The 16,348-nt window shown below is 44.0% G+C and overlaps 1 protein-coding gene across 1 annotated transcript; it reads right to left on the bottom strand.

The window, feature by feature from the left end:
* Positions 1 to 1,106: 1,106 nt before the first annotated feature.
* On the bottom strand, positions 1,107 to 16,006 carry rrp12 (ribosomal RNA processing 12 homolog). Its single transcript, XM_041049155.1, has 34 exons — positions 15,796 to 16,006; positions 14,941 to 15,170; positions 14,667 to 14,750; positions 14,440 to 14,516; positions 14,220 to 14,325; positions 14,007 to 14,123; positions 13,764 to 13,902; positions 13,511 to 13,638; positions 13,299 to 13,397; positions 13,123 to 13,214; positions 12,913 to 13,024; positions 12,655 to 12,755; positions 12,440 to 12,554; positions 12,207 to 12,349; positions 11,986 to 12,107; positions 11,832 to 11,896; positions 11,582 to 11,744; positions 11,322 to 11,476; positions 11,036 to 11,103; positions 10,825 to 10,918; positions 10,575 to 10,733; positions 10,379 to 10,459; positions 10,187 to 10,292; positions 9,973 to 10,080; positions 9,723 to 9,880; positions 9,546 to 9,637; positions 8,765 to 8,920; positions 8,503 to 8,666; positions 8,271 to 8,381; positions 8,144 to 8,190; positions 2,682 to 2,760; positions 2,459 to 2,526; positions 2,282 to 2,364; positions 1,107 to 1,489 (listed from the first exon to the last, which is right to left on the bottom strand). The coding sequence occupies exons 1-34, from the start codon at positions 15,932 to 15,934 to the stop codon at positions 1,387 to 1,389; spliced, it is 3,864 nt and encodes a 1,287-aa protein (XP_040905089.1). The 5' UTR covers positions 15,935 to 16,006; the 3' UTR covers positions 1,107 to 1,386.
* Between the last annotated feature and the right edge of the window lie 342 nt (positions 16,007 to 16,348).

The following is a 16,348-nucleotide window of genomic DNA, read 5'->3' as shown; positions in this document are numbered from 1 at the left end:
GTTCTTTAATTAAACTAATTACAGTTCTGCTGCTGTCAGGACTCTAATAATCTATCCATGACATTTATATAGGCAGCATGCAAAATTAATAGTAAATTCTAGTTGCTTTTAGGTCGATTTATAGTCATATTTCTGGAGCACGTTGCTGCTCTGATATAAATCTATGTGTCACTTGTTCAACATTTTTTAAAAAAACAGTACAGTTGATTCTCCAGTCCACTTACAGTGGCTTTGGAACATGTTTTCTCTTTGTCATTATGGGTTGTGTGCAGTAAACAAAAGTCTTTTAAATCCACTTAAATTAAAAACCTATCACACAGTTAATTGTGCAAAAAAAGAAATAGTGAAGAGGTCTGAATATTTCTTGAACTGACTGTATATACACATACAGTAAAACCGCAATGCTGATGATGTCTGGTCTGAGAATGTCCTGAATCAGTCCAGGACATCTTCACCCCCCCCCCCTCCCCAGAAACACTGATAGACACATTGAACTGAGGTGGTTTGTCTGTCACTTCATGACTCATTTTGCTGCAATGCATCTGGGAAAATGAATCACACGGGGCTAACGGTATGTCAAGTCAGCCTGTGCCGCAACAACCTACAGCTTCTCTCTCAATGTTGGAAAGAAGCTACAACAGGAGGCAAATTGTGTAATGAAAACCTCTGACTGCAGCTGGAGATAGCTTGTTTTTTTTCTGATATGGAAAACTGGAAAATTATGTTTGTTTGTTTGTTTTTAACCTTTCAGTCCCAAAACAGCTTTAATGATGTATTTAAATCAACTTAGAAGCACTCATGAATGCTCCTAGTCACTGTTAATAATTAAGAAGTCTACAGCGCCCTCAAGAGACCAAATAACGCAATAACAAAGTCACAAATGACTCTTCCCCTTAACACTCTTTATGTCTGTCTACATATTCCAACACATAAATATATTTTGTATGTCATCAAAAGGGAGAGTTTTATCTGGTGCCTACACAAAGGATTACACTTGAGTGGTTTATTTGACAGCCCAATGATTTCCTATTTGGTCAGTCAACATCCATCAAGGCAGGGACAGCACTTTCAACATTTGGTGTGACACACACACACACACACACACACACACACACACACACACACACACACACACACACACACACACACACACACACACTATTGATTGTGGTGAAAGCTGTATGGCATCAACTGGAACATTTCTAGAGCTTTGAAAGATAACAGTTTAAAAACAAACTGGTTTTACCTTCACTGACTGTCTCCTCAGCAACACACAGACATACGCACACATCCAAGGTGTGCGTCCACATTTTAGTAAGTGTTTATGAGCACGCCATCGCACACACAACGCATTTAAAGTCCACTGAGTTATATAAGCCGTGCCCTTCAGGCTTTCCTCTTTTTCTTCTGCATTTTCTTTCCAGACAGCGCCCCCTTCTGGGCTCCTCTCACCATGCCCTTGAACTGGCCCTGCAGTTTGGCACGCTTCCTGTGAACACCGAGAATAAAACATGTCAGCGTCCAGTGGTGGAATGTAACAAAGTATTTGTACTTCGTTACTGTACTTGTTTTTTTTTTTTACATATCTGTACTTAAGTGAAAAAAATAATGCATACTTTGGATTTTACTCCATTACATTTTGCAGCAATTATCTGTACTTTCTACTCCACTACATTTCTACCATTTATGCCGTTACTCGCTACATGTTATAAACATAATTAAAAATAAATAGACTGCTTGCGTTGAGGCGTTGTTTGCCATTGCCAACCAATCAGGTGGCTCTATTACCTCCAATGATGGCAGAGCGTGCATTTGGTAGCAGCACGAGCTAGTGGACTGGCCTGATTCCGGCGAGAAGAAACGACACACGACATCAACATGAACCCAGAGCCAACGTCGGCTGAGCGTGAGCCTCAGCCCTCCAGCTCAGAATCAGACAGCCATCTTTGGCCGTATTTAAGCAGGTGACATAGGCAGAGGCATAAATCACTATATCTACATTCTTTATCAAAATTTAGGGGCGCAGCGCAGTGCGTTAAGAGTGCGGCTTTGGACTTTGGACCAGCCTGAGATCCGAGGGTTGTGGGTTCGATCCCTCGACCAAGCGCAAAAAAACGGATGCGGTGGTGGTGAAGGAGACGCGCCTCCCCTGCCTCTGCGACCATGGCTGTGGTGCCCCTGAGCAAGGCACCGATTCACCCCAGCTCCCCGGGCGCCTCACTAGGCAGCCCCCTGCCCCAGCTTCTCTTGTGCATGTTTGACAGTGGCTTGTTGCTCATACCTGCGATTGAGCTGGGCCTTCCTCAGAGGGATGTAAGCGTAAGGATCAAGCTTTCCTTTTTTCTTCACATCTCCTTTTCCTTTCTGCGAAACGAAGAATGAAAGAACAGACACTCGGAATCAGAGTTTCTAACCAGCGACTCCTGCAGTGTGTGTTTCTGCACGTTGCCAGACTCACCTTTGACTTGTAATCAGCTCCAGCCTCTTGACTGCCTCCAAGGGGTCTGTGGATACCTGAGCCTCCAGCTGAGTGAGTGGAGGGGGAAAAGTCTGAATCACAATTCCTCATGGACCATCACAACGTCAGCAGGACGCTTTGCTTTCTGGTAAAACTTTATCTGAAAAACCTTCCCAGATGTTAACCTACATAGATCATGTACAGGCTAGTTTACTAATCATACCTTTATATTTTAGCTGGGGCTCAATGTCCATGTCCTCATCAAAGTTGTCATCTTGGAACTTCCTTTTCTGTGACTTTTTCTAAGGGAAATTAAAAACACATAGGTGATAAATGAAAAACAGCAACACAAAGGTCTCTACAGCAACAGCAGCAACAGCAGCAACAGCAGCAACAGCAGCAACAGCAGCAACAGCAGCAACAGCAGCAACAGCAGCAACAACAACAACAACAACAACAACAACAACAACAACAACAACAACAACAACAACAACAACAAAACGACAGTTCCAGTGTCACATATGTAAGTGTAACGGCACACTGACTCGCCTCACAGTACCACTAGAGTCTGGCAATGTCTCAATCACTCGACCCATATTCCAGGAGTTGCGAGGGGCAGATTCGTCCACTATCAGTACAATATCTCCTGGCGAGAAGTTCCTCTGTGGTGTGAGCCACTTCTGTCTCTCCTGAAGGAATGGCAAATATTCTCTTGTCCATCAAGTCCAAAACAGATTGGCAATATACTGTACTTGTTTCCATCGCCGTCGTACATATTGATCGTTCTTTTCAAAGACTCCTGGTGGGATGTCGGGTTGGGTTTTCATAAGCAACAGGTGGTTAGGTGTCAAGGCTTGAACATCATTAGGGTCATCTGATACATGTGTTATTGGTCTGTTATTGATGATGGCCTCCACTTCACACATGACGGTTTGAAGTCCTTCATCATCTAATGTTGCTGTAGCACAGAGTTCAAGACTTTTCTCACAGTCCGGATTTGTCTTTCCCACACGCCACCTTGGTGTGAGGCTGCTGGTGTGTTGAACATCCACTTGATACCTTGTACTGTCATGGTGTCTTGTATTTTGGTCTGATGCAGGTTTTCCAAAGCTTTGCGCAGTTCTTTTTCTACAGCAACAAAATTTGATCCGTTTGAGCGCAAGATTTTTACTTGTCCTCTTCTGCATATAAAGCGACGGATGGCATTAATGCAGGAATCTGTATCCAGACTGTGAACTACTTCAAGGTGAACTGCTCTGATGGTGAGGCAGGTAAAAATCACACCATATCGCTTGACAAGGGTCCTTCCACGTTTGATCTCAAATGGCCCGAAGAAGTCGACCCTCACATTGGTAAAGGCTGGCTGATCAGGTAGTAACCTGAGGATCCAATACTTTTGTCGCAGCACTGACAGCATATAGTTGCGACCACAATGTCCAACTTCCTGGCGGATGTGCTGCAGGTTGGCTATAGGTGACTGCTTAGAGAGGAGGGCTGGATGTTTAGCCTCTTGTGGCATTGCAGCCTTATTAAGCCTTCCTCCAACTCTTAGTATACCATCCTGCAGTATAGGGTCCAGTCTATACTGGACTTTTTTTTCTTGATTGGAGCCCTTTCTCGTAGAGCACAGATCTCCTCTGAGAAATCCTGCGTCTGACTTTGCTGTATGAGCTCTGTTTCTGCTCTGACCAGCTCTTCCAGTGATAACGCAGGCTGTGGAATTGTTGATTTGAATTTCGACATGTGCTCTGCAATGAGCTTTTGTTTTTCTGAGTTGTTTTCAGACAGACTCACAGTAGCTTTGAGCTCCTTTCTCTTGTCTAATAGTAGTATTAGTGTGTCTTTCAGTCTGAGAAACCATGCGACTGCCTTCTTTAGTCGTTGCCAGAGTAGAAAGCAACAAGCTTGTTGAAAGTGTACAAGCTCTCAGTTGTGCTGGTCATGACGACTCTAGCGCACGTTTTGACTTCTGGGTCTCCTTCTATTGACAAGTCTTTCTCATCCAGCTGTTTAGGCCACTCATTTTCATGTTTCAGCAGGAAAGCTGGGCCATGTATCCAGACTTTGTTCTGCATGAACTTCTTCACTTTGACCCCTCGAGAAGCCTGATCCGCAGGATTTAGTGCCGAGTGGACATAGCGCCATTGAGTGGGATGAGAATGGCCCCTTATGGTGGTGACTCTTTTCGCCACAAAGGTTTTGAAGCGAGCACTTTCATTTGAAAGATATCTAAGTACTGTAGTGCTATCAGTCCAGAAGACTGATTCCTGTAACTGGACCGTAAGTTCCTGTCTGAGCATTCTGTCCATTTTGACAGCAACGACTGCTGCTGTCAGTTACAGTCTCGGTATTGTGACATGTTTCAGAGGCGTCACTCTTGACTTTCCTACGATGAAGGAACAGTGTTTTTTGTTATCATGACTGGTAAGCACCATGTAAGATGCAGTGGCATATCCATCCTCGCTGGCATCAGCAAAATGGGGCAGCTGTGCTGACTGCGTGGATCCAAACTGATCTGTTTTGATGCATCTGGGTATGCTGAACTCTGTCAAGTTCTTCAAGTCTGACAACCATTCATGCCATCTTTTTGCATGTCCATTGTCAATCACTTCATCCCAGCCATGTTTCTTTTTGCACAAATCGCGCAAGATGAGTTTTGCTGGTAATATGAGTGGCGCCAAAAACCAAGGGGGTCAAAGACAGAACTTACTGTGGACAAGATGCCACGTCTGGTGACAGGCTTACTTTGCATATTTATCTGGAAGCTGAACCGGTCAGTCTCTGTGCACCACTGCACGCCAAATGCACGTTCCATTGGAAGTGTGTTGTGGCTTAAATCCAGGTCTTTAACTGCAGGTGCTTTCTCATTGTCTGGAATAGACAACAAGACTGTCTTGCTGTTACTTGGTCAGGTGAAAACCTCCTCTGGCGCATAAGTCTGTGAGTTCTTGTACCAGTCTGACTGCCTGCTCACTTGTTTCCACTGCTTTTAAGCAATCATCGACATAAAAGTGTCTTAACACAGTGTCAATGGCCTCAGCACTCACAAACCCTGCTCCATCCTCCGCAGTTCTTCTCAGAGCGTAGGAGGCACAACTGGGTGAAGATATAGCACCGAAAAGGTGTACCTTCATTCTGTATTCTTCCACATTGTTGTTTAGATTGCCTTCTGGCCACCACAGAAACCGCAGCAGGTCTATGTCTTCCTCCGGCATCCTAACCTGATAGAACATGGACTCCACATCTGCCATCAGCGCCACTGGATGCTCTCTAAACCTCAGCAGGACACCAATGAGGTTGTTAGTGAGGTCCGGTCCTGGGAGCAACTGCTCATTTAGGGAGATACCCTGGTATGTGGCCGTACAGTCAAAGACTACTCTTTTCTTGGGATGGTACACACCGTGGTGAGGGATGTACCACACGAGGCCGTCACTGCGACTGAGTTGCTCAGCTGGTATTTTCTCAGCACAGCCGTTTTCAATGATGCCTTTCATGAACACTATGTAGTCTTTATGGAAGTCTGGGTTTCTCTTAAACTTTCTTTTGATAGTGTCAATCCGCTGCTGTGCCATGCAGCGATTGTTTGGCATTTTAATGTTCACATTTATCAGGGGCAAACGCAGGCTGTAATGCCCATCAACTACCTTGGCTGAGCTTGAAACCAGGTGCATAAACCTGTGATCATCCAGAGACATTTCATCCTTTTCTTCACAGCTTCGTTCCGGGAAATCTGTGTTGTACTTTTTCACTAACAGTTCTTCTAATTCCCTCACTTGAACTCAATTAGCTGTGTAGCTCTGCAGCTTACCATCATCTGCTTGTAGGGCACCATCTTCTCTGAGAGGTCCATTGATCACCCATCCGAGAGCGGTTTTAACTGCATACAGCCCTTTTCCTTCACTGTTTATGACTTGCCATGGCTCAATGGCTTTTGGTACATTGGCACCAATTGGGCAGCATTCCCACTTCTGCTTGAATACGAGGCAGGCGTACTTCTTTCAGATACTGCCAGTGTGCAATGTCTTCTTGTCGCGGGATATTTTCTTTCTTTACTGGGATGTGGTTGTGTGTAAACACCTTTGGCAGCTCAATGTATTTATCATCTTCAAGACCACATACATTAAGATCTGAAAGTACAACACTTTTCATTAACTTGTGACTTTCAGAGTTGTCTTGTGCCATTGTGTCAAGAAGAAACTGGGTGCTCTTTCCTTTAAGATTTAGTTTTCTCTGAATGTCTTCAGTGCAGAATGTTGTGGTGCTGCCAGGATCTATGAAGGCATATGTTTCTACATATCTCTCACTCTTCTTGGACTTCACTTTAACTGGTACAACAGCAAGCACACATTCTTCCTCTCCAGCCCCAGTGTTTCCACTTGACTCTTGACCACACGACACATAGGCACTGGACACTACGTTGTTCTCATCATTGTTTTCTTCCACCTTTTTTGAAGCACTGTTATCTTCTGTTTTGACATGGAGTATGTCTGGATGCGACTGAAAACAAACTTGACACTTAAGTCGTTTTTTGCACTTTTTGCTGAGGTGCCCAAAGGTAAGACATCCAAAACACAAGCCTTTAGATTGCAGGAAGTCAATCCGTTCCGTGTTTTTCAGCTCTTTAATTTTGTCGCATACAGAAAGTGTATGATTCTTCTGGCAAAAGAAACAAGGTTTGTGAAAAGCTGTGAGAACATCTTTTACAGGGCCGCTTTTCTTAGCAGTTGCCTCCCTAGTTGCATCTTTCACACTTGTAGCAAATGTACTTTCTCTTTGTCCAGTTTTCCTAACGTTCCTCTCTTTTGTAGCCTTTTCTTTGGCAGAATGTGGACTCTCTATAACGTCACCAAAAAGAGGATCCAGAGCTACTTTTGCTTGTCGGTCAATGAAGTCGACTAGGTGAGAAAACCTTGCTCGTCCTCTTCCTGTCTCATGAATTTCGAATGCAGTTGTTCTCCACTTCTCTCTAAGCTTGTAAGGAAGCTTTGAAATAACAACTCGCATATTAATAGGATTATCCATTTCTTCCGTGAATTCAATATCGTCCATTGTGTTCCTACATCCAATCAAGAAAAGAGCGTAAGCACTTAATGCTTTACCATCTTCAGATTTGATCTGAGGCCATTTCAAAGCTTTATCCATGTATGCATTTGCGATCTTCAACTCGTCTCCATATTGCCTCTGGAGCAACTTTCTGGCCTTGAGGTAGCCTCTGTCAGGCATGCTCACAGCGTGCTCAAATGCCCTGATGAAGGATTTATAAGTGAGTGGGTCACCTTTAAAAACTGGAATGGCTTTCCAAGGGAGATATGACCTCCTCTGTTGCTGTGCCAGCATCTCAGTAATCTCATTCTGCCTCTGCATGACTTCATGCAGTCCTCCATCATTGTGATCAAGTTTCTTAATGGTGCTGCTCTTGGTTCATACCAGTTATGTTGATCTGCTTGTCCCTCATCTTCATCCAATAAAGCCACAACTGCAGCATTTATATCCTCAAACTCAGTGAATGTTTTTACCAAACTGATTATGAAGCATTTCTTCTACCTCATGCACAGTTGAACAATCAAGTTTCAAGTTTTCAATAATTCTCATCATGCTTGTAAGCTGAGATAATTTACCTCTTCTGGATCCAATAAGCCTGCTTATTTTATCCTCCACTGCCTCACACTCTCCACAAATACTCACACTCTTGACTCCAGCCTCTTCTAGAATATCTTTCATCTCTTCCTCATCTGTGGGAATAGTAAAAGGTCATTATCACAGCTTGTTCAGACATAAAGTAATGTACAGCACAGAGGTGGGTTCCTCTCACCTTTGTCTTTCACATCCTCATCTTCGTCTTCTCTAATGATCAGCCGTCCATCTGAGGTCACTTTAAAGCCATGCTCAACCTTGGTGTTCTTTCTCAGCTCTGGGTTGGTGGCTGACAAACAGCAACAAAAAAAATTGTTTTAACTCCACAGAATATAATAAGCTCTTTTCTTGGTAAGTCAACATCCAAGCTGGCAGCAACTATCAAAAGGAAAGTAAGGAGGCTCTGTTACCTAGCACTCTCTGAGAAACTTTGGGATCCAGGAAGTTCAGTGGCTCATCTTCCTCTCCTTCTTTGAGCCAGGCCCGTCCTTTCTGCGGTTTGCCTGCTTTCTTCTGAGGCTTTCCTTCATCTTCGGACAAATCACTGTCGGACTCTGCAAGGATGTCCTCAATACTTGAAAGGACAAGACAGAAGGTTACTGTATAAGAGAGGAGAAGGGTAAATCTATAAGGGACGGCAGGGCTTTATGTGTGGGAGAACATCGGTCAGACCTTTCGCTCTTTGTTTTAGGTGCCTCCTCTTCGCTCTCAGAGTCGTCCTGCTGCTCTGCGGCCTGCTTCCGTCTCTTATTGCGAGCCTCAGCCTTGCGGATGTTTACAAGCACTTTGTGGTGTTCTGCGGGCAGCATGCTCTTCACCAGCTCAAAACTGGAAACACAGCAGATAATCAGACACATACACAAAAATACAAGACACTGTGACACACAGAAGTAGAGCAGTTGTGTTATAAAATTTCCAAGAGGAGACATCTGGTATCATCTAAACATCCAGTGCAGAGGTAGGTAAAAAAAAAAACCCTCTGACATAAAGTTTGGTGAACACAGGTCAAATCACAAATAGCATAAGATATGATGTGGGTATGTGAAACCATCTTCAGCCTTAGCCTCTTTCCCAGGACAACCAGTTTAAGAGGAATCAGCTGTATTGATCTCAACAAACAGCTGGAGCCACTACAGAACAAAGCAGCCCTTTGTCACAGTGAGAATATGATTAGTACGCTAACATTATTACTGCTAACATCTCCTTCTAATAAATTCACCACACTGTGCTGAATTTAAACAGCTGTGTTTACAACAAGATTGTTTTGGTTAACTGGTAGCAAACAAACCGACATTATTCCAACAAAAAAAAGACAACCAGATGCCTCCCTTATGATGAAAGATTAGATCCAAACCAGAAGCAGCACAGAAATGAATGAAATGAACACTGTTGGTTCTAAGCGAGCTCTAGGCAGTTGATGCTTATCGCATCTAAAAGTATTTCTAACACTCACCCAAACTTCCTGATGAACTTAGTGAAGATGTTCTTCAGTTTTGTTCTGAAGTGCCTCCTCACATCGTCCTTGATGTTCCCGATGCCCTCCATCTGAACACAAGAGTGAAATCTGTTAAATGAGAGCCTGAATGTCTTCAATACCGGACTTCCATTACCCAGAGTGTACAACACGTACCATGACAGTGACATGTGAAGCCAGTGTCTTGGGGTCCATGATGAAGAGGATGACCTTGATGAAGCCTAAAGCTGCTTTGACTATCTCCCTCGTACGAGACGACATCAGCAGACAAACATTGTGCAGCAGTTGCTCCATGGTGGTCACCTCTATCGAGTCTGGGGAAGAAAAGGCACCAGACTGAACCCAGTCCACTAATACAAGCACCTGAAGACACCAACAGGAAACAGCTGGAAGTCAGTAGGCCTACCTTTATACTCAAACACCAGTCGAGTTAGAGCCAACACCGTGCAGGTGATCATGGTGACGGAGCCTGTGAGGCCTGCATACACCAGCACCAAATACTGCTCCATGGCATCTGGATCAGAGACAGTTTATATTTTAAATCTTCACAGTCCACTTGTGTACACACACACACACAAACACACACACACAACTATAAGAGTAGCATAAGAGTGCATTACCTTTCTTGTTCCCACAGAAGCGAATAAAAGCGTTTCCTATTTCCACCAGCAGGTTGTAAGCGTTCTTACGAGCTCCAACAGACACCTCCTTCGTACATATAATCACCTGACAGAGAGACCATCCTCATGAAAACGATGCACATCAGCACACTCTGTGTTTGTGTGTTTTTCAGCACTTGTTTGTGTGTGTACCTCTGGCAGCAGTGTGGTGATAAAGTCTTTGTGTTCTTCGTTGAGCCTTTTTACGATGTGGAGCAGACACTTCAGTCTCGGCTGAGAAAAAGCAACACACACGAAAGGATTAGATCAGACAGCTCTGTAAATCAAGACGCACGATCCCATCTCATGTCTGGTTTATTTCATTCTTCTCTCTGCACAGCCGTCATACCCTCTTTGCTGGTGAAGAAGCGTTTTTTAAAGTCTCGAGCAGGACGACTTTGAGTGTTTCCAGATTGGCCACGACAAACGATCGACACTCGTCTCTCTCTCCACCGCACATCTCCTCCAGCACACGGTACGCCTTCTTCTGCATGCCTGGCTCCTTAGTCTGAAAACAAATGCATCAACAGACTCAGAGTTAACAAGACATACACTTAAGTTCAATAGGTTTGAATTACGTACAGCATGTATACCCTTACCTCCAAATATGGCCTAATCAGCTCAAAGGTTTTAGTCATGGTGGCCTCATCTACAAATGGAGCCATGGCAACCACCAGGTCCATCATTGACAGACTGCAGGGTAGAAAAAGCAATAAGAAGAGACGCAAAGAGACAGAGGAGTTAGATATACTGATATTTATCTTATTTGTCCTGCAATTCTATAGCAATAAATAAGTATTCATATCCTACCGTGTGAACTCTGTGGTCTCTGTGCTGCTCAGTCTGTCTATGGCTTTTTGCAGGAAAGTGCAGGTCATCTGAGGATGATCATTTTAATTAGTGATACACCAGCACAAGAAATATGACCAATGATTGGACAGACGGCCGATCAAACAGGATCGGTTCTATATGAAACATGACTAGGCGTGGTGAATGGTTTATAATAGAAGTTAAATTGTGTAAACAAACATAAACAGCTTAATAGCTGAACCATATGAGAATACTGTGCAGCAGAATCTCAGCAAACTTAACCGACCTGTGTTTCGGTGACACTTAGGTAGACTTTGATGGTGTCCAGCACAGCCATCCTATAGGTGCCGGACTCTCTAGCTGCAGGCTGCTGGCTGTACACGTTGAAAAGGATGGGCAGGAAGTTCTTAGAGAAGCGGCCCACTTCAGCCTTTTCTTCTGCTGCAGACATAAGGCAGACACATGTTTTTGAAGGGCTTGATTCAAAAGAAGGTAGCTGCAGTAGTGTTTTTTGTGTTGTCTCTCTGAACACGTGTGTCCTCCTACCTGTGGAGCAGCTCTTGTTGATGATAGTGCGCAGAGCCTGGCACACTGTGAGTCTCAGGTCGGGTCTTTCATTAATAGCCATACCAAGAGCACGGGCGATGCCTTTAAAGGATGCCAGCAGGTCCACGGGACATGTACAGAAGCCAGGAAGCATGGTCCAAATCTGAAAAAAGAGAGCACAGACATCTTAATAACTCAGTCGCTGGGTCTCAGAATACTGAGCATTATTAAGTTAAGTCTGTTAAGCTACCTGAAGCTGTAGAGTCTGGTAGACTTTGGCCTCCAGTTTCTGGCCTGCTTGCTCCAGCTCTTCGGCTGCAACACAAGAACAGAGTCATCAGAGAAAGAAAATCCACCTTCCAAGTTACCAATCCATCAAGTGGAGCACCACACATTTGGTTTACCTCTCTGTCTGAGTGTGGAGGCCAGAGGGAGGAAATAAGAAGCGAAGAAACCAAGGTGAGTGTTCTTCACATGATCCCGTATGACCGGGACCAGCCAGCTCCGTGGGAACTCCAAGTCATCACTGGTGGAGGAAAAAAAACACACACACACACATTAAAATACAGTCAGTTAAACCACAACAACGACAAGAGGGCTGCATTGTGTGTCTACATTCCCTTACTCATAGCCAGTGATGTTGAGAGGCACAGCACCAAGGACAACTTCAGGCCCCATGCTCTCTACAGCTCCTCCTATAGCCAGGTCCAGCTCTCCACTGAAGGGGAATTGGGGAGTGGAGCGCAGCTCTGCCAGAGACTGCAGGGACTGTCCAGGACACAACGCAAGGAGTCAGGCATTTAAACATTTACCTCTTTCTTTACTCACATAGACATCAACAGTGTTATGTGACTATACCTTGGTCATGATGGGGTGAGCTTGTTTCCCTGCAACTCGATAGAAGCAGCCAAGGATCTGCAGCACAAATGGCCAGGAGGCATGGAAGCGGTAAGATAATCCTTCTTCTATGATACTGGAAAACACACACACACAGGCACAATTGTCATAACAAACGCTTACACGTAGCTATTACAAAGGAAAGTGGAAGAATGAGACTAATTTGGGGAACTTACCGAAACATTTTGCAGATGTAAGAGGGATTTCCAGTAGAGGCTGTGGCACTGATGAGGCCCATTCCATCCAAGCAAGGGGCAACACATTCAGTCAACAAAGTCTACAGAAAAAAATAAACATAAATAAATCATAAACAGACTTCCCTATCTGGAATGCATCTTTGAAGATTTAATTACTAATTACTTTGCAGAAATATCAAATCAAAACACCTCTATCAACTTGAGTTGATCAATATGGAGGGTTATTTATTTCTTTACCTTTAGTGTGTTGGTGGCTGCAGAAACCACCTGAGTGTGAGGAGACAGCAGGCACGACATGGCAGCAGAGAAGAGGCGAGGGAGGTGACCCAAACTCAGAGAGCTCTGCAAGCTAGACAAAGAGACCGTGGATCAATAAATTGATAACTAATATGACTAGAAAACACGCAAGAAGGAATTTGGCTGTTGTGAGAAAACGCAGATTATTACCTTGCCAAGTGAATGTGTGCTTTCTCCATGACAGCGAGCCACGCCATCAGAGGCTGCAGGTCGTTCTCACTGGGCAGGTAGTCATACAGAGCCTGGGGATGAGAAATGAGAATGAGTTTTCACGCCGCATATTGCACGGTGACTTGGGGACGTTCATTTTGTTTGTGTTCTCTCACCGTGATGATCTGTGCGTTGAGTTCCGGTGAGAGGGTCGAAGCGTTCGGCTTCCCACCGAACAGCTTATGGAAGGTCTGCATGGCACTCGCCGTCACCAGCTACAGCCAGAAACATAGGAGGAGAATTTTAAAAAGAAAAAAAATAAATAAATTTGAGATGTAGACGCACAAACGGGATCTGGCTGCACTGATGAGCATTTTTGCGTTCTCACCACATGGCTGAGTGTCATCACTCGTAGCAGAGTCTCACAACAGGACTTGACAGCTCCCAGAGGAAACGTTCCTATCAACTCCTTTAGAAGACCCAGCACATGAAGCGTGGTGGTGTCCTCTTTGATCCCTGAGGGGAAAGAAATGGACTTAAAATTGCTATTTTTTCCACAGTAACAACAAATAAGTACATACTGGGGCTTTATGGATGGATCCATATGTATAGTATATATGTCAGTGACTGTGCTGTTGTACCTCCTGCCTGCTCCATTTCTTTGATGCAGAACTTGGCTGTGGTCGCTGCAGCGGGGTGATGGGTTGGGGCGTTATCTGTAAACAGGAAGTCACTACCTCTGAGGACGGAGCAAACACCTTGCTGTGCTGCTTTACGGACCTGAGAGGAAACAATAGATATAAACATGAAATGGCACAAATGAGTTTTGAACTCGTTCAAGGTAGAATCCAACATGTAATACTTCTGAGGATGGTGAGACAGACCTTAGGTTTGCAGTGCACTGTAAAGCTGAGCAGGCCATGGTAAGCCTGAAGAGTGGACGGATAAGTCCAGACAGATGCATCCTGCTTCCTCAACAAAGTGGCCAAACATGACAGGATCTATAGATGCAAAAAATATATATATATATCAACCTTTCCTGCAACTTTCAGCAATGAACAATAAAGAGAGAAACAGTTGCAAACAAATCTTCTCACCCATCTAAGAGCCGAGGCGGTCTCAGATGTGGCCTCTTTAGACATGATGTCCATCAGAGCCTTGGTGGTGTCCGAGAACTTAGACATGAGCACCGGAGCAGGAACCCTAGGTAAAAAGTAATACACGAATCAGAGGAAAAACATTTTCAGTCATTTCTAATTAGCTTTGATGTGACATATCATGGCGGGGTTTTGGAGAAAGAAGGTGTATAAATCCAACCGTTTCATGACGAGGTTGAGGAGGTACGCCACTGCAGCCTGGGACTCTGCTGAATCCACAACCTCCAGGGTGGTCATCTTTTAAAAAAAAAAAAAAAAAAAAAAAAAAAGCACAGACATGCTTCATTTTCAGACACAACACTTAGGCCCACGATCACTTTTCAGAACACCACAACTTATTTGATGATGACTAACTGAACACATTTAAAACAAAAAGACGACACTCACCAAAGCAGCAAAGTACTCTGTTTCAGTCTCTTTCCCTCCTTGACCACGGATCACCTCAGTAACAGCTGCTAATACAGCACAGATCTGTGAAGCACATTAGGTAACAATGTCACAGCTACAAGACGGCTGTTGGATTTGTAATGATTTACATTACATTACATTACATGACATTACATAAACCCCACAATCCACAACAATTCATAATATTCTAATAAATTATATATTACTGGGCTTCTGTGAATAAATGATATACCTTGAAAATGGAAATTCCTACCTCTTTATGGGCAGCTGAATTGGACTCCCAGAATCGCTGCACCTTTCTGAAGGTTAGGTTGGAGCAGTCTGACAAGCCGCTGAGAAAGGTGCCTGAGGTTCTTTCTGACAACGCCACATCTGGCTCCTCTTCCATAAAGACCTCTTTACGGCCTCCTGCACTGAGCTCCAGTGGACCTGCCTGCAGCTCATTGTGTAGCTTTAGAGCATCAACTGTTAGGTCACTCTTTCCTGTGCAAGAAAAAAAAAAGATATGGCCTTGCATTAAGGTGACAACCATGTGGGTCAAATGGAGGCAATCCTAGTGCATGTTGGGATTTTCATCAGTGATGTGTACTTTTCCATTACCTTTACCATTTCGTTTGATGAAAGTCAATTGTTTTCCCTTAGTTTATTCTTTGTGGTTTTGGCTTTGTGTTTTACCATATCAAGTTATTAAAAATAAACAGTGGCTAAAACTCTGTATGCTGACCCGCAGTTATTAAAGGTTGTTTGAAGGCTGAGGACCAGACTGAAGGTCTGAACTATTACTGTCAAGACAGTCTGTTTCGGGGTCTTATCTATAGGACGTCAGCAATAATTTAAAGCCACGGTTAAATAAGGTGTCGATTTGGTTCACAAACAAACACACTGGAGTTGTGTTGGAGCAAACTTTTCCTGAAATGTTATATAAACTGACTAAAGGGAAAAGACAGGAAGCTGCAAAGTTACGTTTTCCACTGACAACGTTACCAGGATTGCTGATACACATTTAAGTCGCAAAACATCAAGTTTTCCTGGGTTGTTAAAAGTTAAATGGCTAACGCTAGCCGCAGTTAGCCGCTAGCCAGAGACCCACGTGCAACTGTAGGCTTACCGGTGGGTCGGCTGAAGAAGCGGCTTTTAGCAGCCTGTCGAAAACGACTCGTCTGCGGGTTCGAGTCGCTACTGTGTCCTTTCTTCCACCGTTTGAGCTTCGACCCTGTCCCAGATCGAAGTTTTCCCGATTTGACCATTTTCGGGGTTGAAAATAATCACGTTACCCCGACTGCTGTCTGTGTGGCTGCAGGCGACTCTGTCGCTGACAAGTGACGTCACGGGCGCTCTCACGTGTGCGACTTGGTCTTGGTGTTGTTTTGCCGGTAGAGTTGCCAGTAGAGGGTGCTCATGTATATATACATATTTATACGTACACACACAAACATTTAGCAGTATTATGTTAGTAGTATTTCACTACAAGTACTACAAAAAAACTAAGACAAGTCAGAAAACTTAATTTTACATAAGAGAAATTTTTTACCCCCCCAACTTAACTTTAAACATTTCTATAGAGACTTGTGGTGCCTAAGAATCAGAAAAGCAGGCAATAACTTTTACTTTTACAATATTTATTGATAAGTTATTGAAGTACAGTGGAGCATCATATTGTA

Source organism: Toxotes jaculatrix, chromosome 11 (assembly GCF_017976425.1).
Source record: "Toxotes jaculatrix isolate fToxJac2 chromosome 11, fToxJac2.pri, whole genome shotgun sequence".
Classification (NCBI taxonomy): domain Eukaryota; kingdom Metazoa; phylum Chordata; class Actinopteri; family Toxotidae; genus Toxotes; species Toxotes jaculatrix.
Note: the sequence above shows the minus strand (reverse complement) of the source record. Positions and strands in the feature narration are given on the sequence as shown.